This window comes from Dermacentor variabilis, chromosome 7 (assembly GCF_050947875.1).
Source record: "Dermacentor variabilis isolate Ectoservices chromosome 7, ASM5094787v1, whole genome shotgun sequence".
NCBI classification, from domain to species: domain Eukaryota; kingdom Metazoa; phylum Arthropoda; class Arachnida; order Ixodida; family Ixodidae; genus Dermacentor; species Dermacentor variabilis.
The window spans coordinates 160906413-160933504 of record NC_134574.1 but is presented as its reverse complement, the minus strand read 5'-3'; the positions used below and the strand labels follow the sequence as shown (position 1 = coordinate 160933504).

At 49.8% G+C, this 27092-nt stretch overlaps 1 protein-coding gene across 2 annotated transcripts in view; it reads left to right on the top strand.

Moving 5' to 3' along the window:
• LOC142588325 (open rectifier potassium channel protein 1-like) overlaps positions 1 to 27092 on the top strand; it is a 118249-nt gene that overhangs the window by 64937 nt on the left and 26220 nt on the right. For both annotated transcript variants that reach the window (XM_075699936.1, XM_075699935.1), the window contains exons 3-4: positions 11363 to 11539; positions 17397 to 17729. In XM_075699936.1, the coding sequence (XP_075556051.1) occupies positions 11363 to 11539; positions 17397 to 17729 (510 nt within the window). The remainder of the gene's footprint in view (positions 1 to 11362; positions 11540 to 17396; positions 17730 to 27092) is intronic.

Genomic DNA, 27092 nt, shown 5'->3' with positions numbered 1-27092 from the left:
CAGATTAGTCGGTGGTGGTGGTGATAAACTTTATTTCTGCTCTTTACAGGAGAGGTGCGCGTATGCGGCTGGCGGTTGGTATATATATGCGGTAACGGTAACGCCTCTCGGGAATATCTGAGTGTATATCGTAGCGGTTGCCAAAGCGTGTGCGTCAATCCAATTAAGACGATAGCGCGACGGAAACGCTCGCCTCTTTTGACGCAAGCAGTGTCAAATGAAAATGTCTCCCAGTCATGAGCGGAGAGCGACCGAGTGGCGACATTTTCCACATGACGTATAACGGCCACATTCCCCTGACGAAGTGCCGCGCTTCTCATTCACGTGACCTTCGCTCCTTGACGCTGTGCGTCTTCCTATCCGAGTGGAATTTTGTCAACGAAACAAATATACAAGGCTGGCATTTGTTCCGAGAGATTGCGCACGATTACCGTATAGACTCGTGTACGGGCCGCACTTATTTTTCAGTTTTCACGAGGTGCGGCCTTTACACGGGAACGAACCTTTTTTTTTTCCTTTCTTCTTCTTCTTCTTTTTCTTTTTTTTTTTTTGTCCGGCGACAGCTGCACATCCCGGATCGCCGAATGTACCATTGCATCAGAGGTCGACTCGCAGCTCTCGCCATCTAGTAGGGACACGGGGAAGTGCGCAGCGCGCAGAAATTCGCCGATGCGCGCGCGCGCGGCATCGGGACACCGAACGCGATTGCTTCTCCGATAGAAAATTTTTGACCCAAATTTTGTGCTGTCAAGTTGGAGGGTGTGGCCCTTACGCGAGTCTATACGGCAAGTTCTTTCTACGTAATTGTGAAAAAACGGAAACTGTAGTACCTGCGCTCGCCAACTCTTGTCAAGCACAATATGCTGGTTCGCCAGGTTTACGCACTAAATGTACCCGAGAGGTAACGTCCAATGCCTGTACGTCGCAGTAACATTATTTAATTTGTTATCCAATCGTCTGCCGTGCACCGTAGCGCCCCAGTTGAGCTTGCGCTGTTCGCGAACGCGGGTGCGTACCTTTGTTCACACTGCAGTCACTTACCATATATTTACTTCAGTTCGCAATGGTGAGCGTGAATAGGAGGTACCATGCCAGGTGGCTTCAAATGAGGCTCTGCTACACTGGCGGACAACTTTCTGCGGCCATGAAAGGAAAGCTACTGGGGTGCCGGAGCTTCTGCTTGAGCTTGCGCGTTTCGCGAACGCGTGTGCGTACATTTGTTGACACTGCAGTCACTTACCATATATTTACTTCAGTTCGCAATGGTGAGAGTGAATAGGAGGTACCATGCCAGGTGGCTTTAAATGAGGCTCTGCTACACTGGCGGACAACTTTCTGCGGCCATGGATGAAAGGAAAGCTACAGGGGGTGCCGGAGCTTCTGCACATGTGTTACGACGCGAAGTAGTCCGGCAGAGTTTGACCGCGCTTTCTGTTTGCCGAAACTGAATCAGCGTGGCTCCCATGTGCGGCAGTGAATTCGCAGGAAATCAAGTCGTATTTTGACACTCAGTGCAGTACACTGCCTCATTTTGTGCTTCTCAATGAGATGTTTATGTTCTGTTTTTCCTAACTTGAGCTAACGCAAATGTCGTACCTTTTCAAGAGAGCGCTTCCTGAGATCTCTAGCTTTCCCTTCGTTGTCACGGAAAGTCATCCTTAAGCCTAGTCTCCTCTGAGCCTCTGCCTGCTGAAAAGACTATAGGCGCGTGCCGTCGCAAGAAAAGCGTGCCTTGGGTGCAAGCCGATATCTGCGACGCTTGCGTCAGTCTTCGTGGCACTCGAACTATTCCTATACCGCACCGCCTGTGGACTCAACCGGGGTGTTATTTTTATTTTATTATTATTTTTCTGTTCTCGCGTTCTCTCTTCCTCTCTCTCTCTCCAGTTGAGAGTGGCCCCCCCCCGTTCCGCATTCTCGAGCTTTGCGATGCTGGCTCCCAGTTTCTCCGTCGTCGAGTCACTGCAGCCGCAGTCTCGGTCTGACGAGCGGTATCCCGTTTCTCCCCTGAGCGGGTTAGCGCGTCGTGCTCTCCACGCGCAATTCATCGAGCCTAACCAGCCCCTCCGAATGCACGAAAATACTTAAACTTACGCGTCCGCTTCCTCCCAACCCCCCTCCCTCGACGCACTTTCAATATTTCTCTTCGCAGTGCTACCGGAAAGAATGCACAGAGCAGTTCGTTGAGGAGTAGCTTGGTAATCAGTGTCTAACAGGGACGGAAAAGGCGGTCGAGGAATCGGAAAATCGCGGATGTGTATACTTTCGGCACTGTGGTTGCATGGAATTTCATACCATGCGGTTGGAAAGCTCGTTATAGCTCGTTGGAGGGCTAGTTGGCTTTAGAACACGGTGAACGTCTGTAGTTGCCGCCTTCTTGTCTAGCTAATCCTTCGTCTTTGCACGCTGCGAGGCAATCACCACTGGTGAAGCTCAGTCTCTCGGGCGCCCCGCAACGGTCCCACTGACATATCCTCCTGCGCTGCCGAAGAAAAAAAGCCTTTCACGGATCCCACAAGCAGAGTGCCGCATTAGTCCAGCCCGGTTCGCGACTCCGCGTTCGAACCTATAGTTCCTCTTTGTGTTGCACGCTACTATACTGAACCACGTGTAACAGCGCGGCGAGACCGGCCGACGGCGAGCAGTGCGGTTTTTGGGCGCCGGGCTGCTCTTTCGGAGCACGCAGCGTCTCCTTTGGCGACTCGGCAGCGCCGGGGAGCTACGCGAGCCTCGGGTTGAACGCCCGGGCGACCGACTGACGCGCGTCTCGGGGTTAGCGATGCGCGCCTGCTGCTTCGCCTTCTCTTTTGGCACGGCTCGCACCGTTTACTCCCGAGACAGGGAAGAAGCACACTCGGAACGCGCAGGCAGTGGGCGCGGACTCTCCGACATGCTTCGCTTTGTGAAAACAGTCGCCGAGACGAAAGCGTTCGCTACGGGCCGACTCGTCTGTCACAGCTTGTTTTGGTTGTGTCCTCTTGACGTGGTAGCCGGCAATCAATCCATCTGGACCACGCGCTCACGCACATGCGCGTTTTCCCAGCACAGGACTGCCACGTCATGTTCAGCGTGGCACATGACGTGGCACTCTGAACTGAGTTCTGTAATCTTAGCGCCACGTCGACTCGATTTGCCGTGCATTCGATCGGCTCGTTAAAAAAGCACGTCTCAGCCAAAAAATAAGAAGACGTGAACAGCACGCGTGTTTCTGACTTCTGGCTGTATTATGTCGTACCTGCGAAACTGCAGGCAATGCAGAGTTCTGCAACGGAAAGGAAGTTTGGAGTGTCTCGGAGCAATCATGGGCTCCGTACGTGGCATCGTTTTTTTTTCTCTTTGTTCTTTTTTCCCTTTTTTTCCCTTCTTTTCTTTCTTCCCGCGAAGGGTTTACGCATGCAAGGCTCATACAAGGTGTGCCCTTGGACAAGGGCAAGCTGCATTTTTCTTTCCGCCGGTAACTTTGATGACTAAGCAACATATGCGCAGTGATGAACACGCATTTCTGTTCATTTTGAATACATGAGACTGTTGATCGTTCTGCAATGTAGGTGCCGTATAGGATTCAGCGCACGTAGGATTACGGAAGCAAGGCAAAAGAACAATGGCGGCACTAAAGAAGGAAAAAGGAAGTGAACGAAAGAGGCAGCAACGTGACAACAGACGAACAAAATGTAACGCTAGTGCTCCCGTTCACTCAATTAATCGAACCCCCTTCCCTTCATGGAAGTTTAACGAACTGTCCAAGGCACAGTCCGGCCATGTTGCGGGCCACGTGCAGCTCTGAGGAGGCATGGGGATCGTGATTCTGGACGCACGAATGTAAAGCGTGCAGCGCTGCCGGGCAGCTGACCAGTCGCGCGCGATCCCACGCGCATCGTGCTTGCACAGCACTCTTTGCGCACGCGCCGAGACGCATACTATACGCCGGCGACCACCAGCCAGCTCTCTCTGTCTGTTATCTTAGTATCTTATTTACCTTAAGTTATCTTGAGTAATTTGACTAAGATATGTAGTCATATGACTAAGTTATCTTGTAGGTATTAGGTTTTCCTGTTGCTTTCTTTTTCAATCTTTTGCATGCGTATCTGTATGAGCCTTGTTATCTGCCTTTTGTATGCGCATGCACGCGCCCTCCGCTTCTATGGAAACTATTCAAGAAGAGCGTCTGTCCTGTAGACATCGTTTCATTCAGCCCTTATACCGCTCAACGACACACGATGCACCAATTGGCCCAAGAGTCAACAATTTTGCGGTTCGCCTCACGCTTCAGCGAGCATCCAAACGGTTCACTATGCACCCTGTCTCATTATCACCATGATAGAGGCTGGGAACACAGGGATAAACTCGAATCCAGGCGACTCAAGTCCTACGAACGGCATCATGCAGCGATACGCTGTCTTCCGCGAAAGATGGTGGCCCGAATGGAGAACGCAGGAGGAGGAGAGAACGCTTGGAGTAACCGGGAACCGAAGCGCTGTCGCTTGGGAACATAGCCGGCAACGCTGCGGAAGCTACGAAAGCAGTCCGGTCAACTTACTCCACGGGCTTCGAAGGGCAGTTGCGTTTTTATCTGCGACGCTATTTGCAGAGTAACTACATGTTACAGCTACATCGTGTGGACGTGAGGTCACGTGAGATCACGCCTTATTATTGGGCCTTCGCGCTACCAGTACGTCGCGTACTGCGTTTTGATGGCGAGCGCAAGCGGCGCGCTGTGCCAACGCCTCCTATAGGTAGCACGAGGCGTGTGCACTTCGACACGTGACGTCACGCTACCTTGCCCGACTGCCACAAGAATTAATGGAGGCGCACCGGCGTAATTCGCAATGATTTTGACGTCACCGTCTGCGTCACGCCAGGCTTGGCAATGGAAACAATCTCGGCCCAAGTAGCATCGCGTCAAAAAGCTGAGTGCACAGGCCTGCTGTACGTGGGAGCTACAGGCGTTGGCTGTGCACGCTGATCGCGCAGGTATACGTGTCATTCCGTTCCTTCGGTGGTAAAATGTTCAGGTCTGCGGCGCACGTAATAAAATGTCACGTTCCGCGACGTAAAGGCATGCGACACTGCTACGTCGAATAAGGTGACGCATACTCATGTCTTTCTTTCATATTCGAGATCTTTTTCTTTTTCTTTTCATTTTTGCAGAGGGGGGGGGGGAGGCACTAGTGTGGTGGCGAGCACTGTATCAAAGAGGGCTTTCTAGCGTCCGCAGCATTGCCTGCAATGCACGTATGGCGCTATCCGCGGCCAGCCTGGCTTCTTTCGTGGCGTAATGGCGAGTGACTCACCGATCGGGATCGCGGCCTTGACGGTTCTCAAGAAGTCCTTCGAGATGCGAAAGGAAAGCACACCTGCCACTCACACACTCACACACACAAGCACACATGAAAAAAAAAACACGAAAGAAAGAACACTTGCAACCCGCGCGGAAACACGCACGCATTCAGTGCGAGCCTTAAGACAGCGCGGCGGGCGCGAGTCGCCGTGTTCAGCCGCGCGTGCATCGGGCGGCCCCCTCCGCCCACTTATGTGTTTAACATTGCCTTCTCGCGCGCTGCGAGCTTCTCAGCAGCGGGGCTATTTCGGGTCGTCCGAGCCGTAAAAGAAAGAATTTATTAGCCGACGCCGGTACGGGAATAGAGCATCTCCACCGCAAACTCACATGAGACGTTTGCGCTCGCTGTTGACACTGCCGTCTATGCGGGAGGAGTGGCCCCGCCCAGTATATTTTCGTTGCCGCGCCAGCAGCTGCGGTGCGCAGGCGCTGCACCATCGCGAAGTCGTATCCGCGAGGCGCCGGAGCCAAACACAATGGCCGAGCGCTGTTCTGCCCGCGAAGTTCCGGCGGCGAACAACTTGTGCCCCGAAGGAGCTTATGGGAAATAACTGTGCAGCAGCGAGGGAACGGGGCTTACTAACCGCGACTCGAGCCGCTTTCAGCGATTGGATTGGATTTCCTTCTTCGATAGCGCGTACCCACTGCGCGGGATTGGCCAAGATTTGGATGGTATGAGGAAGATGTGGGTAGGACAAAAACTGGTAAAATTGTCATATGGGAACGGGTTTACCTAAATAGCTTCGTCTTTGCACCACCGTGGTCACTATCGTTGTTGTCGTTATAATCGTCAGCAGCAGAAGCTGACGCTACAAACTCTAATGATGAAGACCTCTCACAGAGAATTGCGATCACTGATCTCCAACATTACAGAAGCCCAGCTGTAAGGGGGCGATCACTCTTACGTTTTACATGATTAAAGAAAGTGCCTGTTGCAGATAACATAATTCTATTATTAGGGCTGGATTGTTCAGAGAGGTGTCCATTACTTGTACGAGAAATCGAAACGCATTCCTAACTAATTAACAAAAATTACTAGTTAACTTCATAATTAATTATGTTACGGCACATACTACGATTTGCGAATTGTAGCCGGTGAGCTTGCAAAGCGTATCGACTTGTAATGAATTTCCAGAGTGGCTTTGCTTTGGAGAGATACGCGCCATCAAACCTGACGTAAAAATGCGCCGTTGGTCCGCTCACTTAACAAAACGCTCTTTTATGCGCCGAAGCACGAAAGCAACAGGAACGCCCATCTATTCCGTCCCCCACTTTGGGAAATAATATTGTTGCAAGCCATTCCCGTACATTGGACAAGGCTCGAGGTAGGGGATGAAGACGAGGATCGAAGGATCGATGAGTATCGTGTGGTTGTTCTCTCGCCATCTCGGCTACTTTCTCTGTATATATTACCTAAATACAGTTTCCCTTTTGTTTTGCCTTGTCTTATCCACGTCACAGTAGTTCGCAACTGGTGTCATCCTGAAGGTTAATTTCAAGGGGTACATCCTTTCATACTCACCGGCTACAATTCGTAAATTGCAGTATTCGTCATCAAGTAATTAATTAAGAATTTATTTATTTAAAATAATTGTTGAATATGTCGCACAAACAGAATGCAGTTGAAACATGAATTATATAACAATATGCAGCATAGTTACAACACAGTTAACTGCGTTGTCGCATACATGAAAAAATAAAGAGACGAGAACATACAGAGAGGCATTTAAAGCGACAATGCAAACAACGGTGTCACATAATAAACACTCGAGCAACTATGCTTTACAACCACGATAATATCACACATGCACCTTAACAACAAAAAATAAAGAATTACTTAAGAAACATTTTTCTTATTTTTTTCGTGCCTTAATAAGCAGCCAATAATGCTGCTCTCTTCTAGACCATTTCCTAATACTGTTAAGCACACTATAGTTACTCTGCTCCTGTAGGACACAGCGCTCGTGCCTTTTTCCGTCAATAGTCTTCTTCTTCTTGTCCACGGCCCTAACAATTCCTTCATGCTGAGGGGTCTGCGGTCTAATGTCATTAACGATGACGTAGGTCGGCGTCTTGATGTGTCACGGTGCGGCCATTCCATAGAAGAAGGCGATACGCGTCTTCGTCAACAAAGCTACAACCCCACCGAACAATTCCAGCGCGGCCGATTCTGCGTTTCTTTAAACACTTGAACTGACCGATGACAATGTACTTATAACGTGACGGGACACAACAGACTCGAGCATCGCATGCACTCACGGAATAAAACGCAGCGTAGCTGCGTCTCGGCACAAGTGGCACCACAGGCGCGACGGCCCCCTCGATAGAAAGATCTTGATGAGGGCTAGTTGGTTCATACTTAGAACTGAGGTGAAACAGCGCGAAAAAGGCGTCCTCGTCCTCGTCTTTTTCGCGCTGTTTCACCTTAGTTCCCTCGATAGAGTCACTGGAGAGTTTTAGATTAGGGGACGCAAGCCGCTTGCGTCCCCTAATCTGAAACTATCTACTCTATAGAAGGCCCTCGACTGAAGAAAACGTACGTTGAACAAGGCTGCACGGATTTGTCGAGTTTAGGTTGCACACGGCCAGGGCCGCGGGTCCGGATTGTTATAACCGAAGGCGTCGCTGCTGGGCAACTGTGTGTTTTGAAAGGCGACTGGAAGTGCAAAAAGGAGGGTATAACCCAAAAGCTGTATTTCTTCGGACGGCAATGAATGTCTGACGGTGCTTTGCTATCCCTCGCAACCAAACACGCGCACGCACACCGGCGCGAGCAGACGGGCCAACAGCTGCAGCTTGAAGGCGCGGGCGCCGTTTTAGCGGCGGCCTGCGAGACAAAACAACTAAAAAAAAAAATGAAACAAGAGATTGCACCCGCGAGGGCGCGGAGAATCCGCTGACGTCATCGGAACGAGGCCAGTCGGGTTCTTTCTTGCCGCTCGGTTTCCCGTAAAAAAACGCGAACGGAGAACAAGGAACCGCGCTATCTGAACGACCTCGAAGCTTCGGGGCTGCGCTTGTTTATATTTATTATTATTATGATTCTTATTGAAACACAAGACGGGGGCACCCGCTGAACTTGGGCATATGCGATAGAGTTATCGCAGGATAGGTTACAAGGTTGCCTTTTTACCGGCAACGAAGATGCGTGCTGCTCTAAATATATATACAACGCGAAGGTCATTGTGTTGTGTACGGGTCGGCTGGGCGTCTCGGTGCGTGCGAGATTCTTTTCCTGTACGTTAACCGGATGCGATGTTCACCAGCGCGGTGCTTTTCATTAAGATATGCGTAAATACCTGTGGACGACAGACCTTTCTTGAAGCTATAGTGACTCTGGTGGCGTGGAACAACGCTCAAAGTGCTTTGCGAGGTACAGAACCACTCTTGACTTACACAGAGAAGAGCGGCCTCACCTCCGAAATTTAGAACTAGCCGGCATGCGCCTGCGCATTCTGACGTGCTGTGATCAGAACAGGTATGCACATCCCACGTGCATACTACAGCGTAGTGATTCACTATCAGTGAACTATATTGAGCTGTACATTGTAAAACGACTTGCACCCTTATTCACCTTTAGAGGTGTAAATTTTTTTACAGAGTACTTATAGTGAACTTACAGTACAATCAACCATAGTTATAGTTCACTACTACAGTGAACTATAACTATACAATGGACTCAGGATAAACGAAACTCGCCTAAACGGGAATGCCGGATAAACGGAACAATGGTATCAACTTTGGTCGGTCCCCCACAATGATAAAACGGAACCCACATTTTTGTGAACTTCGGTTAAACGGTGCTTTGACCAAAACTGCCACATACGTCATCGACGTGCGCGGAACAGGAGAAGTTCGAAACTATGTCAAACGGGGACGCTATAAATAGCGAAGAAACTTCAATACATCGGGCGATTGTGAGAAAGTTAAGGCAAACTAAACATGTCGAAATTTCAACTCTGTCTGTATCATGAGAACTTCGCTGTGCAAGTAAAAATTCCTGAGGAATTCAGAAGAGAGAACTAGGGCGTACATGCTGAATTGTGCAGTCCCGCTGGCACTACACTATTTCGTTCACACCGTCACGAATAAAAGACTAAGATGATGCCTTTGTTAGCTGCTCTGAGGAGAGAGTTGAAAAATATTATCGGTGAAATTCATGGCGAAGACTGTGATTGTGTTGACGAAAACATAGATATTGGTGTTAGAGCGCACGTTGCGTTTTGGGACCGCACGGTAAGGGCAGCAGCTGATGCAGGGCTGTTTCTAACGCAAGGAGACTGCTGAACCTTTGGTAATCCTTCCGCGCATGAATACCAACCTTACGCGAGAGAAGCAATAAAATGTTAGAAGAATAGTGCATGCAGTTTAATCTCAATATCGCTAAAAAGACAGGGACGGCCAGAAACGACACCACACGGCGCTAATGAAACTGTGTCGTCTCTATGTCTGTCCCTGTCTTTTTAGCGCTATCGGGTTTCCCAGTACAATGACAGACCAACCAGCCCGAATCAGTGTTTTGGGAATCCTTTCGCGCATGAACACAAATCTTACGCAAAGGAAGCTACAATGTTTTAAAAGCAAAGCGCAGTAAAGTTTTTTTTTTTCTTTTCTTTTCAAGGAAGTAATATCAAAATAACTGGACGCCGCTTTTCTAATAAAGCGATTGTTGTCGGTTTTTGTATTCTCTGCTTAAATGAAACTTCGGATAAACGAAGCACAAGTTTCTGTCGCTTCCAGTTCGGTTTAAGCGATTTCACCGTTCAATATGATCGTCTTCCGCACTCCCTCCCTCCTTCCCTCCCTCTCTCTCTCATTCCCCTTCACCATTTCCCCTAGATAGAGTCAGGCCAGAAGCAATTGAGCTCCTAGGGCCGATGTCTCTTCTTTTTCTCACAATAAAAATGTTCTCCGTGTTATCGGTGTTGATTGTTATTTGTATTATAACTGCACTGCTTATATCCGTCATTTGCTGGATGAGCTCGCTGTTTCTTGCTGCTTCGCGAGCGTAATTGAATGTTTCGGCAGAGTGTTTCAACGCGATATCCGCGACCGCCAGATCGTTTTATAATGTCCGTTTGGTATTATGCAAATTATGACAACATCCGAGATAACAGCTCGGAACTGCCAGACGCGTGGCTCCGCAGTAAAATTGAAATATAAACGAAATATGAAGGCATACTTATTTGTCAACCTCCTTTCGATATATTATTCAGCGGTACGAAAGAGCAGTTCAGTTTGTAACGCGTGCGGAGACAAGCTATTCTCGTATAAGCAGCCAGGAGATAAGCACGGCAATGAAATAGTAGAGGTGTTCACTTGTGCAAACGTCACCGAAAGGACCAGTTCCTGAATGCCGATTGCTGTTCAAGCTCACCTCTCTCTAGTTATTCGTTCATTTGATTATCTTCTTTCTTGCGGCAGTATCTTTTGTAATCCAGTGACTAAAAGCCAGAATGCACGCGTACTGGTCCCTCTAAGCTGTCAGTCGACTTCCGACGCGATTGCTGGGCGGACGTCAGGACGGAAGCGAAAAAGAGGTACGTAGATATTCTACGACACTGGCGCGAAGCAAAGCAGTGAGAAGTGCCACTGCAGGTCGCACTAAGTTTTTTTTGCAGCAGAAAAAAAAAAACCACGAATTGCGACGAAACGCTCGATCGTCCGCTCTTTGCAAAAGGCTGTTTTAAAAGCGCAGCACGGGAGACAGAAATAACCACAAGGACAACGCGCCTGCTAACACCCAAACGCTTTATTTCCGGAAGTCTGACATAAAGGCATGCGAAACAAAAGAGGAAAAAGAAAGGACAACGCGATAAATAATCTATTTCTTTGGGCAACAATGACATGGATAGGGAACTGACACTAGGGAACCGACAATAGGGAACTGACAGTGACATGGATAGGGAACTGAACTAACCCTCTCCGAATGTTAATTCTGTGTTGAGCCTTTAAAAAAACCCTTGCCGCTTAGCGAGACGCACACGTACCAAGCAGCCCACACGGTGTGTCTCGCACGTGCAGAGAAGCTGGCGTCGCAGAACCTGAGCGAGCTGAACAGCTCGTACATCAAGGCGATCGTGGCGCGGCTGGCGGACGCGCGCAGCAAGAATCTCATGGACGAGCACGGGCAGGACACGCACACCAACTGGAACTTCTACAACTCCTTCTTCTTCGCCATCACCGTCGTCACGACCATCGGTAAGGCGAGCGGCGATCTTTTTTTCTTCTTTTCTCTTCAAAATGTATATATAGACTGTAATGGAGACACTGTAGCATGTAACGTGTAACACTGCATCCTGAGCAACACGTAGCCGACGAGTCGCGGGCTCACGTGATCGCTCTCATGAAGATGACCGACACTACACGAGTCTGTTTGTTGTACAAGTGTAACAGCGACTTCGCCGTCCTCTGCTGAAAGGACAGATAATGCGGGGATTCCAAAATAAGTCAGGTTGCGCGATGTAGGCAGCATGCATTTACATGTAGTGTATAGGTGCACGAGTCCGGTATAGGAGTGAGAACCTTTGCGCATCCTGAGACGCGGAAGTGTTGACGCCAGGCCGAGATGTTGAGGGCACGGAGCTCGTTTTGTCCCTTTCCGGAGTTCGAGCAATCGGCGGAGGGTTGCGCAAAGATATGTTGCACCACTTTGTCGGCGAAGGCTCACACCTGTGAATAAAAACAGGAACAGCGCAACACAGGACAGCGCTTTGTCCTGTGCTCTTTACTCGCTCGTCCTGTGTTGTCCTGTTCCTGTTTTTATTCCTAAGATGAACCGACCAGCCCCATTGAACACACTGCTGACACCTGCGGGCGCGGTTCCAGCGTGAGTCTAGGAGCCGGGTGCAGCACACGGTCGAGAACTTCGGAGCCCAGAAAACCCTGTTTACAGCCGCTACCTGCGACGGGTACGTGAGCGATGATGTGTTCGGGGAGGAGTTGGCGCCGTATGGTAGAGCGATGCGTCTTCGGTTGCGTTCGCGTCAACGAGGCGTCAGGTGACGCAAGTTGTTTTTCGGCAGTCTTAGCAAGGAGTCGCCTACAAGTGCGTGTGACCGTATTCCGTGCCTCGACGCTGAGTTCTTCTGCAGTTACCTGGAGTTATAGGGACTCTGCGCTGAAACTGGGCCGGCCCCCCGTTCCGGCAAAGTTTTCCTCCATTTCGCTTCTCTACTGTCTCATGCTTATGCATTTATATTTATTCATAAGTTTACATGAGCGAAAACGTCGCAGATGATGAATAAAATACGTTTTATGGGCTCTCAAATGTAAACGAAAAGCAGCAGAGTGTTGAGGAAGCAAAAGTGAGACTGGAGTTCTCAAACGCAGCAAAAAAGAAGCAAGGAAAAGGATGTGTGCAGACCCAACGAAAATGTTGGAATGTATGTGAAGCGAAGGTTCAATAAAGCGGTTCATTAAGTGCCTTTCAACTAGCGGCAACGCGTAGTATTTTATTTGATTTCGTCCAATGCAGCAAATAATCGGGCACGCCCACAGTGGCACATGCCGAATGGCTAAATCAAAAATAATTTAAAGAACTTGTGAAATGTAATTAACCGATCTATTACGAGTTCGCTGTGCTTTATAGATATCTGTGAGGCGAAATCATATTGTCATGTCTGGTGTAGGATTCGTACGTAGTGGGACATGCCCATTCTGGAAGAGAGTGGCCATTTCATTAACATATCGTCGATGGATGGATGGATGGATGCAAAACTTTAATAAGGTCCTGAGGTACGCTACTCAGCGCGCTGCGATGCGCTTTATATATATATATATATATATATATATATATATATATACACGCCGAGATAACGACTAGGAAAGATGATAATTAGGAACAATCGTGTGTCGTTGGCCAAGCTACAATATTACTCAGACTTGTGTATTGCATAACATGTTTCGTTTTCAAAAGATGAAGCGCCAACAGCGACAGCACACTAAAAAAGAACAAAAAGAGTGGGCTGTCTCTGTTGGCGCGTCATCTTTTGAATGCTTTGAACCAACTATAGCCCCACAACGTGTTCAACATGTTTCGTGTTCGCGACCGCTTTCTTTGTTGACCGTCCTTCAAACTTTTGTTTGTCCCCGTGAACGTTTTTTATTCGCGGACATGCCCTTCAACCTGGTGTTTGTGCACGAGCAATATGGGCACTTTGTAGTATGCTCATTTCTGTTAGACGCTTTTGAGAACTCCTAGCTTTTGTGTCTCTCCTCACGTCACTATCGCGAATTGCTGACGACTCGTTGATGTTACATGTTCTGTCAAGCCTATTAAACTTCCCTTTCCGAACCGACAGCACCCAGCAGCCAGGCAGCTAGCCACGCCAGATCCGGGAAAGTAGGCAAAGAAAGTTTCGCTTTATGAACGAATACGGACACATCGTATCCACTCAAAGGAAACAACAGCGCAGTGTATGTCGTCTCTCGCGGTCCTTGTCCTTCGCGCTGTAGGTCGCTTTTATCATGAATTGCCAACTACCCCAAGCAACCACCCTAGTACAAACAACAAGTCTTACCACGAAGTCAACGTACTTGTCCGAATCAATAGTCGGCTGTGGTTGCAGCACCAATTACTGCATCGCCCTCGTCGTCACAGTCAGACTCACTATATAGGCTGACGCGGCATATGCTAATAATGCGCGACGTCGACCCCGCTTCGCGACACGTGTGCGGTTCGCGCGTCAAGCATGTTGCAGCGCGGTGAGGCCTGCGGTAAGGAAACACGCGAACAGAGCACGAAGTAATCGCGTGGCGAGTCCGTTCGGAATGGCCGGTACAGAGGATCCGTTTGCCAAACGCTGTTTCGGTGAGCGGCAAAAGTTCACCGACTGTCGCATCCGATGCAACCGCGCCGAATGACAGCAGTAAACGATCACGTTCAGTCGCACGCTTGTCCGAAACGCAAGCTTAGGAACACACGGATCGAGGTTTAGCATTGACACTTCGTGTGCACGGGCCACGACGGCAGTGCGTATAGCAGCGGTATGGAGCTGAAAGTCGTCACCCATCTGAACATAGGTATATTGTAGTGCTTTATTGTAAAGCCATCGGGATTTCTCGGTAAGAAACGTTCTCAACTAAAAACGATTCGTCGTCGTCGTCGTCGTCGTCGTCGTCTATGGGGATCGAACCCAGGATCCAAGGCAGGCATGCGAGGACGAATATGTACACGCTCTGTCAACCGCCAGCAGACTTGGTTAGCTCGGGTCGCGGAGCAACTGGCCAGGCGTGCAGACATTTCTGAATTGAACTTTAAAACGACAATGAATTTTCGGACCACGAATGTTTCCTTAAAAAGCAGCCGTGCGAAAATAACCTATTCTGAAATAGAAAACAAACAAATAAAAGAAAAGAATATTTAGATGTGGACAGGAATTGAAAGACAACTTGGCAGCCACATCACTGTTTAAAAATCGAACTTTATTGTCGAATCTTCGAGCAGCCGCGTGAATTTCTTGCGCACAAATGTTAATATAGTCGCACCTTTGTTAGCGAGCGAGCGCGTTCCCTTGCGGCACGTTTCTCGGAAAAAACTCGCTCGCTTCGCATCGTGCAAAACGTCGGCCGCGGCTGCTCGCTCTTACCTCTGCCTCACAGCAGACACAAAGACGTCGATGAGCCCGTACGTACCCCAGCTGGAACCGCGTCAACTTCGTCTCCGCCCTTTCGCAACAGCGCATCCCAACGACAGGTGTGTCGAAAGTGCTCTCGGGGCCGCTTGCGTAACGCAGCGTCCACGCCGAGTATGACACAGAGGTTCCCGCTCCACTTTTGAAGGGTGCGGAATCAGCGCAGTCCGTTGTCTGCAAAGCTCCGGTCCGTTCCAACAATTCCGCTTGATTCACGGAACGCGAAGTTCGCATACGACCGGTGACAGACGAGGCGCACCATGCATGCAAGTGGCATTCGCTGTATACGTATTTAGTCACGCTCTCACGGCGCTTATATGGGACGTGATTGTGGTGCCGAGAGAGAGAGAGAGAGATTCCGCTTAATTTTTACAACCAGCGCCTTCTCCGAGCCGTCGTCTCAGGTATCACGTTGTGAAGTCGTGCTTTAGGTTGGAACATTTCCGGTACTTGCCCAGGACATCACCGGCGGTCTCACAGACTGGTGGCAGCAGCTCTTTCGAGCTTTCAGCGCACGAGGACACGGTCCCACAGCATTTCACCTCCCGTGGAAGGCCTGTCATCTAACTGCTCTAAAGTTGCATGAATGGCAAGCCTCTCGTCTTATACGGAGTGTCCCAGCTAACTTTAGCCAGAGCTTTAAAATATGCGAATGCCACGTAGCTGGACAGAACCAAGGTAATGTTGTTTGCCGTCGCTTGCAGACACTCAGATTATCTCTTCTTTTTATTCCGCATAACCGCATAATTAGCCTTCATTAATTAATCAACTTCTCAAATATTACAATTAGATGAAAAGTGTCAACGAGAAAATTGCAGAGCAACATGAACAACTGCCGATACAGCCTTCTGTTGTTCAATACGTGCTACAGAAAAGTGTTTTTCCGAGTGTGAAAAAAAGCTTGCGAATGCACGCAAAATTGTCGCGCGACTGGCTGCTCGAGGCACTGATTGCGTCTACTATAGGGCTTTTGAATGTGAGCCATTGTCGCCCTTTCCACGGGCGTCTATTGTGTTCGTGTGGACCGATGAAATGGGTCTTCGTAATTTGCTATTTTACTAAGTGCACAGCAAATGTTTGTCGTTGGTTTATAGTGTTTGTCCTCTGTATTGTTGATGCGCGCCGTGGCGGCTAAGTGGCTGTGGCGTTCGGCTGTTGTAAGAGCGAGGTTGCAGGTTCAATTCATAGCCCATGCTATCGCCCGAGGACTTAATTTAAGCACGCTCGTGTGTCGAGCATTGGGTGCGCGCTGATGAAACTCCCAGGGCGGCAAAATTAATCGGTGGCCCACGGCGCCTTTCGTAGCCCCTCTGCTTCACGGGTACTCGAAAGCGTATTAGTTCATTTAGCTCTGGCGAAGTGGCACTTCGGACACCTCTGTTGTTTTGCTGGCGTTCAACACGTGCACCTTATCAGGGTGTTTATTCCTATGTCTGGCGCATTGGCGTATGGAAATATTCGGGCGCCGTATAACGACGCACGCGCTCTTTGAGAACTACGCATCGTCTATATGTACCGTACGTTGGACGAATCACTAACATACACTGTAGCATTGCATCGTCACCTCATTATTCCCCTCTTCCTTTCACTCTGTCTCTCCCTAACCTTTTCCCCTAGTTGTGGAGTAGCAGTCCAGAGACAGGCTTGTCCGACCCACTTCTCGTATGCCATTAACCATTTACCTCTATAATGAAACGATCTTTTGCAACCGGTGTTACGATGCCTCTCCATTCGTCCCTGTTGTCGCTTTCTATAGAGCGATTGACCTCTGTTTTATCGATGCATAAGGAAATTCGGACCAGCCGAGGTTTTGGACTAAAGAAAGGTATCGTGGTCTAACGAGAAGAAAAAATTCCGTCTGTTACCCTATGTGGCACGGCGCAGAAAAGTTAGAAAAGAATGCAGAGATACAGAGGCAGAAGACAGGACCACAGTTTTCTGGTAAGCTTCATCCTAAAACCCTTGCGCAGCATATACAGCTGGCACGAACACGTTGATTCGGCGTTTAAAAGGACGTGAGGCGCAAACAGGCCTACATGCAGAAGGATGCATGCGGTCGCATGAGGTGAAAGCAAACACAATGGTACGCATGGTCATTAGGCTTCGTAGCGTTTAATTAACCGCTTCATTACTGATTCGCTTCACAACACGCGCGTTGCATCCGTATATTTCTCTTTCTTCCCCACCCTCCCCACCTTTTTCTTGTACGTGTCTGTTCGCGTCGATTCAGCAGCGCTTCCCCAAAGCCGAAAAAACCCCGCGTTATCTCTGTGCACACCTTCGTTTAAACTTTCCTGTACAGAGTTATCCCTTTGGCCCCCCGACGCGGGCGTTTGTTTCCCATTCTCGTATATACTCGAACGAATCCCGATGAGCCTCGGGATGTGTCCCGCGGATACATGCTCCCTCTCCCTCGTGCGCAGGCTACGGCCACCTGGCCCCGTCGACGGCGTGGGGCCGCGTGTTCTGCGTGCTGTACGCCGTGGTGGGCGTGCCCATGACGGGCATCCTGCTGGCCGGCATCGGGGACCACTTCGCGCGCGGCATGGTGCGCGGCCTCAAGCGCGCCCGGGGCCACCGGGCGCCCCGGCTGGCGCTCGCCGCCAACCTCTGCACATTCCTGCTGCCCTGGCTTCTGGTGTTCCTGCTGCTGCCGGCCGCCGTGTTCATGTTCACCGAGGACTGGTCCTACCTCGAGGGGCTCTACTACTGCTTCATCACGCTCGCCACCATCGGGTTCGGGGACTACGTGGCCGGTGCGTACTCCTCCTCCCGCGTATAGTGCACGCGCGCACACGGGACGCTACGTGTTTGTGCCGTGCTATTTGGCAGTTCGAACGGGCAGTTCGCGAGCGAGCAAAAAGTTAAAAAGGTCGCCGCTGAATTTCGGGTGCGCTTACGACAGGCACTTGAAGCTTCGGGTGCACATTCACGACTATGATGATGATGTGGCCGGTGCCGTTTGATGCGGGAGATTACACAAGGGGATCGGGCCAAAATAAAAACGAAAAGAAGGAAATGAAACGTCGCAGGTGCTACAAAGAGTGCCTATCACCCTGCATGTTAATTCTGATCTGTTAACTCTGATGGTGTCGACTTGTCCCGCCAGCACTGTTCCAGACGTCCTGGTGCAAGTGGGGATCTTATTCCAGCTTTTATCGGAAAATGCCCGCACGTCCCATTTCTAGTGGGTACACCACATAGGTATATCCCATACAAAAACCCGCCTATTCCCATGCATCATATGGGATTGCTAGATATGACGTTACGTGCATGTGAGTTTCTTCAGTAAAGATATGACTTGCAGGCAGTAAAGCGACGGCACTAACCTGTCATATTTGCCCACGAGCGAATATAGGATGTGCGAGATGGCAGGCACACAGACGCATTCCGCGACCAATCACGCCAAGCGCGCCGAGGGTCAGTTGTGCGTCCATCGCAGCGAGCGGGATTCGAACTGTGGCGCCAGAGTCCAGACAGTTAGTTAGTTAGTTAGTTAGTGAGTGAGTGAGTGAGTGAGTGAGTTAGTTAGTTAGTTAGTTAGTTAGTTAGTTAGTTAGTTAGTTAGTTAGTTAGTTAGTTAGTTAGTTAGTTTGTATTAATTTTACATGCCATCTGCTGTCGTATTCGTCGTGCACGCATAAAAAACACGTTTACCGCCAAAAAGAGTGAGTCACATGCAGCTGCCGCCACCAACAACTTTTTTTTTCTTTGTTTTGCGCTCAGCTACGCTAGGGAACAGATTATGAAAGAATCTGCTAGTGCACAGAGTTCGCGAGGCGGCGCACTCGATACTGGATTGCTCATTTCGAAACGGTCTTCTTTTTCTCGGAACCGAAGCACCATTTATCCTCAAGCTCCGCGCAGACGTCCTGCGTGACTTCAGTGTTGACTCGTCTGAAGTGATCACCGCCGGGTCTGCCTCGGCTACCGCTAATAGAAGTGTAAGAGACAAGTTCCTCGGGGCAACCCCCCAAAGCCCACTCTCACTTTCCCGTAAACAGGACCGCGACGAGCATTGACGAGGTCGAGAGTCCGGCAGGCAGGGGAGGGGGGGGTGATGACTTGAACTGCGACCGTCGGCGGCAGTCACCGATTGATGTCCTCTGGACGGCTGTCCAACAAAACAACACGCACGTTTTACACAAGCGAAGCACTCATGGCAGTGCATGCCGGCTGTGTCCGGTTTCAGGTTGTATGAGGAAGGGGGGGGGGGGGCGCGTGGGATGAGTGCATGCACACATGCTCGGCGGTGACGGGGTCCCGGTCGCTGGCGAAGTGCGTCCCTGGCTCAATTCCAGAGGGTCCAGAATAGGCCGCCGCTCTCGATTACGTGTCCCTGTAGTGCTCGCAAGGAGGAGGAGGAGGCCCCCCATTGGCAACACGAACGGGGCGGTCCCTTTGAGGCCCGGGCCACGTCCGTGCGCGCGTCCACTTCTGTGAGCGCGCCTGTGAGACAGTATTCGAAAAAAGTAGACTCGCGCGCCGGCTCGCTTCTGGCAAGACCTCGGCGCCATGAGAGATCTTCGCTGCTATATGCCTAGTCCTTGCTGCTGTGTCGCCTTTAGACCAACGCCTCGCTTACGTTCGTAAACGGCGTGTATCGAAGAGTACGTGCGCATGCGTGGGACCAGGCGAAGAGAGTAGAATGAAGTGCTCCAGACTTCTTTTTTTTTTTTTTGAACGCTCGGTTTGCCATACTGAATATTATGGTTAAATAAATGCGCGCAGGTCTTTCTTCATGAAGAAGTTGTTTCTCACTTGTCCGAGTGCACGGAGTTAATATCCGAGTATTCCGTACGAGCCGACTCTTCTTTAATTTAAATTTACATATTGGCGTGGGAAGGGTCTTTGCATTGGGAACTGTGACTGACAAACATTGTTTCCTCGGGTGTGTTTATTGCAGCCGATAAGCCCAGCTCGCCTCGTCTTAACGCAAACTCTCTTCACCGTCAGTACATAGGCCGCGTGCGACTGTGTTTGCGATGGCCTGGCTTTCCGGTTGATGGTCTCGCGTACTTACACAATGTGGCTCCCTCCAGTATAATCACGGACGGCGCGGACCTGTGCGCTATGGCATTTGTGATGGGCACTTTTGTCACGGTTTCTTGTATGGGCCACTAAATGTCAACGCCGAAAACACGTGTGGATAAGAGCACTTCATAAGAAGCCGCAGCTCAGCCATCGGTGTGCGAGACCGTTTCACTGCACAAGACTTCACAAAATTTGAAAAGCCTTATCCTCCGACCAGCACTCCCCATATTTGTCGCTGCCTTGCCATCAACGACGTCTGCCAACATCAGTCTCGTCACCGCCAAGTCTACATATATGTCACATTTTATTATATCTGGTGCATGGGCGGCAAGATAGATGGTCGCTCCCGCCTTCGGACTGCGTCCGACAGAGCAAGACAGGAGTCTGTTCAAAAATAGACAACCGCTGTCCATCGGTACAGGAGATCGCCACATCTGCTGACTCCCTGCTACACCAGCAGGCGTGCGCCGAGCGCGTGCCAAGAACAACCACTTCGCGACTGCACAAACACTGAGCAAAGTTTTGCCAACGAGCGCTTGCGCAAGATTTGCCCGTCATTGTCTCCCTATAAGGTGTCTACATGAGAACGCGACGCGGTTTCATTGCGTGCGCCCTTCTTGCGAGCGTGTTTTACTTCGTGTAGCTTTACCTTCGCCATGCGAGGTACAGCATGTCGCGTGGCATGGTATGGCGACGTTGGTATATAGCATGTAATGCGCTGCGAAAGTAGGTCTAAGTGCTATATATGTACTTCACGTATACGAGCAGCTGCGTTTATGAAAGAGCAGAATGCGAGCACTCAGCAAAGTCGTCGACCTCAATATGGCGATATCTTACTCGCTTTTTTTTTTCCCCGTCTTCTGTCCTCTTGCTGTTCATTGTGGGATTCATCCGTCTTCTCTTTCTGTGTCCTGCCTCTCCTCTCCCCTTTAGTGCAGGCCGGTAACCTGTCGTCTTCCTTTTTTTTTTACCAGAAGTAGTGGTCATAGTACTTCATTTTATTTCATTTATTAGTACCCTCGATGCCAGCAGGCGTTACAAAGAGGAGTGGCAAAACTCACAAGTGGGCTGTGGTAAGAGAAAATCCCTGGTTATACAATCTTAGCTCATGATTCTCGAAAGCCAGCAGTGGATTGCACGGAAGTGATCGAGTGATCCGGCGAGGCGAATGCCAGTTCTCCGAAGTTCGTGGAAACAAGTGAGTGCATACACGTCCGTTGTGGGACATGTGGCTAACACAGAGGCCTGCTACCATGATCGATGCGTGGAGACACCTATAAGTGGGCGGGAAAATTAGATTGACACGGAGCTGTGGGAAATCATAGATTTTGCGGAACGTAGAAAGCCTCAAACGTTTGCGGTGGGATACGCAAGTGAGTGGATGTTCAGAGGGCACTTTTCATGGACGTGTCGCCATTTATGCGGTCACAGTTGTCAGTATAATATGAGAGACAGTAAGATAGCGTAATTATCAGAGCGCTTAATTAAGAATTAACGGATGTCTCGGCCCGAGGTACGCAACTATAAATATGAAGCCAGACGCGCTAGATCTGCTGGGGGAATGGAAGAGGCTTGTCCCCGGCCTAATGCTGGGCGCGTTGCCTTTATACGTCAGTGTACGTGAACAATGTACGACATGTCGAGTCTCTAGACGGCTTCTACCGCGTCACAGTTCGAAGCCACGTAACCCGTGTATTTCACCCGCCACGGTAGCTTATTAGTGGCTAATGGGTTTGCGCTGCTCAGGTCGTGGTCGCCGATTCGACGCCATCCGTGGCGGCTGCATTTCGATGGGGGCGAAATGCAAAAAAAAAAATAAAAGAAGTGCGCGTTAAATAACTCCAGATAGTAAAGTTCGGCACCATGTTACCCTCCTAGTACCTCTTGAAGGCGAATGCTTGCTGCACACTTGGTAACGCATTAAGTTATACGATCGGAGGGGTCAGAACTCTTGGACGACACAACGAGCCACACGTGTGAAGTATATACACCACTGGCAAGCCGTTGTCTGCGAGCTTCGGCCCTCCCCTCTACGGTTGCCGCCTCGCATCGTCGCGTCCCTGCTTTGGCAGTTCGGCTTCTTAATTCGGCTCGTTTTGACGCTTAGCAACGGCTTCGCGCGCACCTCTAGAGGGGTCAGACTCACGCCAGCGAATGATTGAATGAAGAAAACTCGACGTTTATCTTCCTCTCAACACGGGAAAGCAGCACTCGCCGTCCGATGCCTTGACCACGCCGCTTCGCACGTCGCATCCTCGTTTCTCGCTTGGCGAGCATCCTTGGCCGTAGGGTATACTTCCCAGGGGGGCTATGCAATGCTTTATTGATAGTTCGAATGCTTGTTCTGAACTTGTTCTTGACTGAAACGTATGCTGTGCTGTGTGTTCTATGGCTGATTTCAATGAATGTATGCACTGTTCGCTTCACTTTACTGAATGTTTGTAGCCTCTGCCTTAAGGGGTATGAGAGCCATCGCATTTTTTTTTTCTGCTTGCTTACGGGGGTACGAGCCATTACTCACGGGGGCATGAGCCATTGCATCTTGGCTTGCTTGCGGGGGTATGAGCCATTGCTGGTAATGATATTTTTTGTGCCACTCGACTAGACGCCGCGTTTTTTAGGTATGAGCCACTTCAACGAGTATAACGAGCCTGCCTCATAATCAGATATTGCTTTTGACATGTGAACACCTTGAAATCAAACCTGTGTTCGTTCTTATATATTCCCTATGGAGAGACACTGGCTGCTCTGCTTCACTTGCCCATGTCGACAGCCAGCGATTGCCATGACAACTTGTTCGGAGTTCCCGGCAGGACTTTTAATGATAGCTTTCAGTTCACATACGTCTTACTTTGTTTTTTATAAAGCGCACTGTTTTGGACTACATGCAGGCATGCGAAAAGGACCGGCTTTAATGTGCCTCTATATTACCTTTCCCCTCCGACCTCATCGTGCGAAGATTCCTACTAAAGCACGGAAACCATGGGAGACGACGAAAAGAATCGGAAACAGATGGCGCCTGCCGATTCTTGAACGCACCGCGTGTTGTCGATTACGTCCGCACCTCACATAAACATGCTCGTTCGGCTCTTTGTCGGTTCCTCCTTCAACTGCGCGCACTGCGTCGCACTGCAACGGGGTCGTCGCACTATGCTGAAAGTCAACCGGAACACGCTCTAAAAGGCCCGCCCGAGAGGCGCGTCTTTTCTGGCTGGCGCAGAGCAATGCAGCAGGGTTACTCAGCACCTCTTTTGACAGTGTATGCCGCAAACACTAACGCGCTCAATATTTCTTCCTTATTTCTTTCTCTCTTACACTTGGCTTCCTTCAACTAGACGTCACCGCCGGCGTCCGTGACTGTCGTCGGCTGGGAGGCAAATTTATGGGCGCGCTGGATATACCTTTCCCGAACGCGAGTGCTCTGTTCTCCGCGGCCCTGTCGGGGTCCATTAACGCGGCGTACATCACCAGCATGGACGCCGGCAAATTGCCTCCGGCTTCCAAGCGCCCTTGCAGCCTCTTCGTATGAGCGGCAGCGTGTTTGCGGCGTCGCGCACGTGACGAGTTTCCGGCTGATGCCTTTTTGCGATGCGCTTGGAGCGAGCGCGTCAAGTGAGACGGAAGCCAGGAGGCACTATGTTGAAAGCGAGCATTGAGTTCGTCTTTGTCGTCTGCCCTCGCCATTGCGTTAGCGAGACCATTTACGACTGGCAGCTGAACGTGGCGCGTTTTGAAGGAACACTGGGGCAAATGATTATTGAAAGGATGCCCGTGAGGAAAAGGTGACCGTGAAAGGATGCTTGGTAAGCCAGATTACGCGCAAAAGCTATGGACAGGTGGCGACGCCACCTTGAAGTTCCCGCACTAGATCACCGTGACGTCATGAATTTCGACCGCGCCTGCCGAGACCTATTTAATTGACTTTCTTTCGTTGAAGATGGACTGCACTGCGTTCTCAAACAGCCAAAGAGTGAACTTCGCAAATTTCGAGAAGCTTTACTTTGCCACAACGGCGCAAACTGCGCAGAATGATCTCAAATCCGTGACGTCATGTCAACGGGCAGGGGTTTCGGCGCGCAATATAAAAAAAAAAATTGAACTTTGACCTTTACTTTATCTTCTAATGATAAACCTATTACAGAGAAACTAACGAAAGTGCGGTGATTCAAGGCAATGCACGCAGGCTTCCCCACTTCGAGTGGTTTCATGCCGTAAAGAAGCCTCTCACCAGGTGATCTCCAGGTTGCGTCATTTAAATTACGAGAAATGAGAGGTCTTGGCTGGGATACGCGACACGTCAGACGAAGATGACCTGTGGTCGGGACAGTACATTACAAGAGAAGGGAAATGTAGTCAATGACCGACCCACTGTCTGAGTGTAGACGTCGGTAACTTGACAGGTAAGACGGGAGAAACTATTGGGCATTGAGGAGAGTCTCTTGCAATAAACTTAAGTGGACGATGATGATAGTGATGAGAAAACTTGTCCTGGACCTCACAATGAGTCGTGTAAACGCTGGTAGTGCCAGGGGACGGGTGCAGAAGTAATGGATTAAGCAACAGTGATGCCTCATGCTATTGCATATATATATATATATATATATATATATATATATATATATATATATATATATATATATATATATTTACGTCGCATTGCAACAATCGTCACCATTCGTATGAGTATCTATAATTTTGTTTAACGACAATGTGCCCTGTTGCTTTGTTGTGTTTCTGGGAGGAAAGCTCCCTTTCTTAAACCTTTGTTTGACAGGCACTTCCCTCCCAGGTACTTTCCTTCCATGAATGCACAGTCGCGATCATCATCATCATCATCATCATCATCATCATGTTTTATGTCCACTGCAGGACGAAGGCCTGTCCCTGCGATCTCCAATTACCCCTGTCCTGCGCCAACCGATTGCAACTAGCGCCCGCGAATTTCCTAATTTCATCGCTCCACCTAGTCTTTTGCCGTCCTCGACTGCGTTTCCCTTCTCTTGGTATCCATTCTGTAACCCTAATGGTCCAACGGTTATCTAACCGGCGCATTACATGACCTGCCCAGCTCCATTCCTTTCTCTTGATGTCAATTAGAATATCGCCTATACCCGTTTGCTCTCTGATCCAAACCCCTCCGTTTCTGTCTCTTAACGGTATATGTCTAGCAATCTTCGTTCCATCGCTCTTTGCGCGCGCCCTTAACTTGTTCTCAAGTCGCGTCCAATGCGAGCCGAAACACCGGCGCCCGTGCTCGAAAGGGCTCCAACACTGCACGGTGGTTCCGACACACGAAAAGTAGGCTTACTAAAGACCAGTTCATAGATTTATGTTCAGTTCCGCAATTTCTCGCGCGTCGAGGCCGCCGTGCAGCCTCGGAGCTTGTTGAACCAAAGGGAGGGCACCAGTGCTGCAGCTGATATGTGGAACGCGGCTGCACATTCACCTGCCCCGCGACATTCAAGACAGGGAAGCGCAGAAGAATTAACGACGGCGATCGTTGTTGCGTGGCAGGAACGCTCTCCAAATATTGCGAAATATTTATATAAGAGCGTTACGGTAGGCAGCGCGAAGGCGACCGTGGCCGTCGAACGTGTCCCTTCTCGCGACACTCGTCGCCATGCCAGCGGCGCGACACCGGAGGAGACGCGCACCTTTGCCAAGAAGACATTTGCCGGTGAACGCGCGTACGCAAACAAGGTCCTTCGGTGACTGCGGCCTCGGGCAAACGTGGCACTGCGACAGCGGCAAAGGAGCCGTACAAGCGAGACAGCCGCGAGCACAGCTATAGCGCCGAAACAGAGAAGCCTCGTTTCTGTCTCTGTCTGTGTCGAGGCCGTCGCTGAGTCACCCGGAAAAAGAGAGACGGCTTCAGACTTGTCATGTCGCTGTGTGTTTCGCCCACCGCAGTTCCGACCCCCCCCCCCCCCGCCGTCGCTTTTATAAGAGCGCGGCTTCTGATTAGGCGTGACTAAAATTACACCACCGGATGTGCGTCATTGCTCCGCTCGCCGCCGCATAGCATGCGGAGCAGTGCGGCTTCTTCGGACAGAGCGAGTGGTGGGGCCGACTTCCGCCACTCTTCCGGGATATTTTGCGACTCGAGGTCTCGGCGTACGCCCCGGCTAAGAAGCGGGACGTGCCGCCGCTTCGATGGGAACACCACGGTTTGGACCCAGGGTCGACTCATTGAGGACGATGGGCCGTCAGTCAAAATAGCGCGAGGTGGCAGGGGTACCAATCGGCCCCCAGCCGGCTATATAAACGCCGTAGACGGAGCCGAAACAGTGGTCGCTTCAGTTTCGCCCTGCTTTGATTTCGTTGTGTCCTCTTGAAGCCGCACGGTGGATTGTGAGCAAACAGGAAGTGCCGTCGTGTGTATATATATATATATATATATATATATATATATATATATATATATATATATATATATATATATATATATATATATATATATATATATATATTCTTCCAAGCGTAAATATATTTATTAGTAGAATAGAAAATTAAGGTCACAGTTATCACATATTGAATTCGGCGCCGAAACCCCAGAGCCAGTACGTCAGTCTGACGTCACAGATTTCAAAGTAATTTTTTTTTCTTATTTGAGCTATTGTGGCTTATGAAAATTCCTTGAAACTTGCCACGTTTTAGTCTTTGGTTCTCGTAGAATACAACGTATACATGCAGCCCATATCTTTACCACTAAAAAATTTTTTACTCAGCTGAGCGCAGACCATCATTATCGATGACGTCATGCGGAGCTGGTGCGCGAACTTCGCGGTGGCGTCGCCACCCGTCTCTCGTTCTTGTGTCTTTTGTAACTTGCGTTTCCGCATCTCAAGGTAACAGTGATTATTTTTCGACACTACAAAAGAGTAATTTGCTAATACCGCTCAAATATTTTTTTTTCGAATCGAGGGTTATAGAGACGAGGCAAGAGCGTAGGATAGCGCTACCAGTTCAATAGATTTGAGTAAGGAAAAGAAGTGGGGAAGGCCCGCGTCAGTTTTACGTCAGATCGCGATAAAATGTCTTGGTTTCGCTTAGTTTAGATGTAATTATTATACTCAGGCACGCAA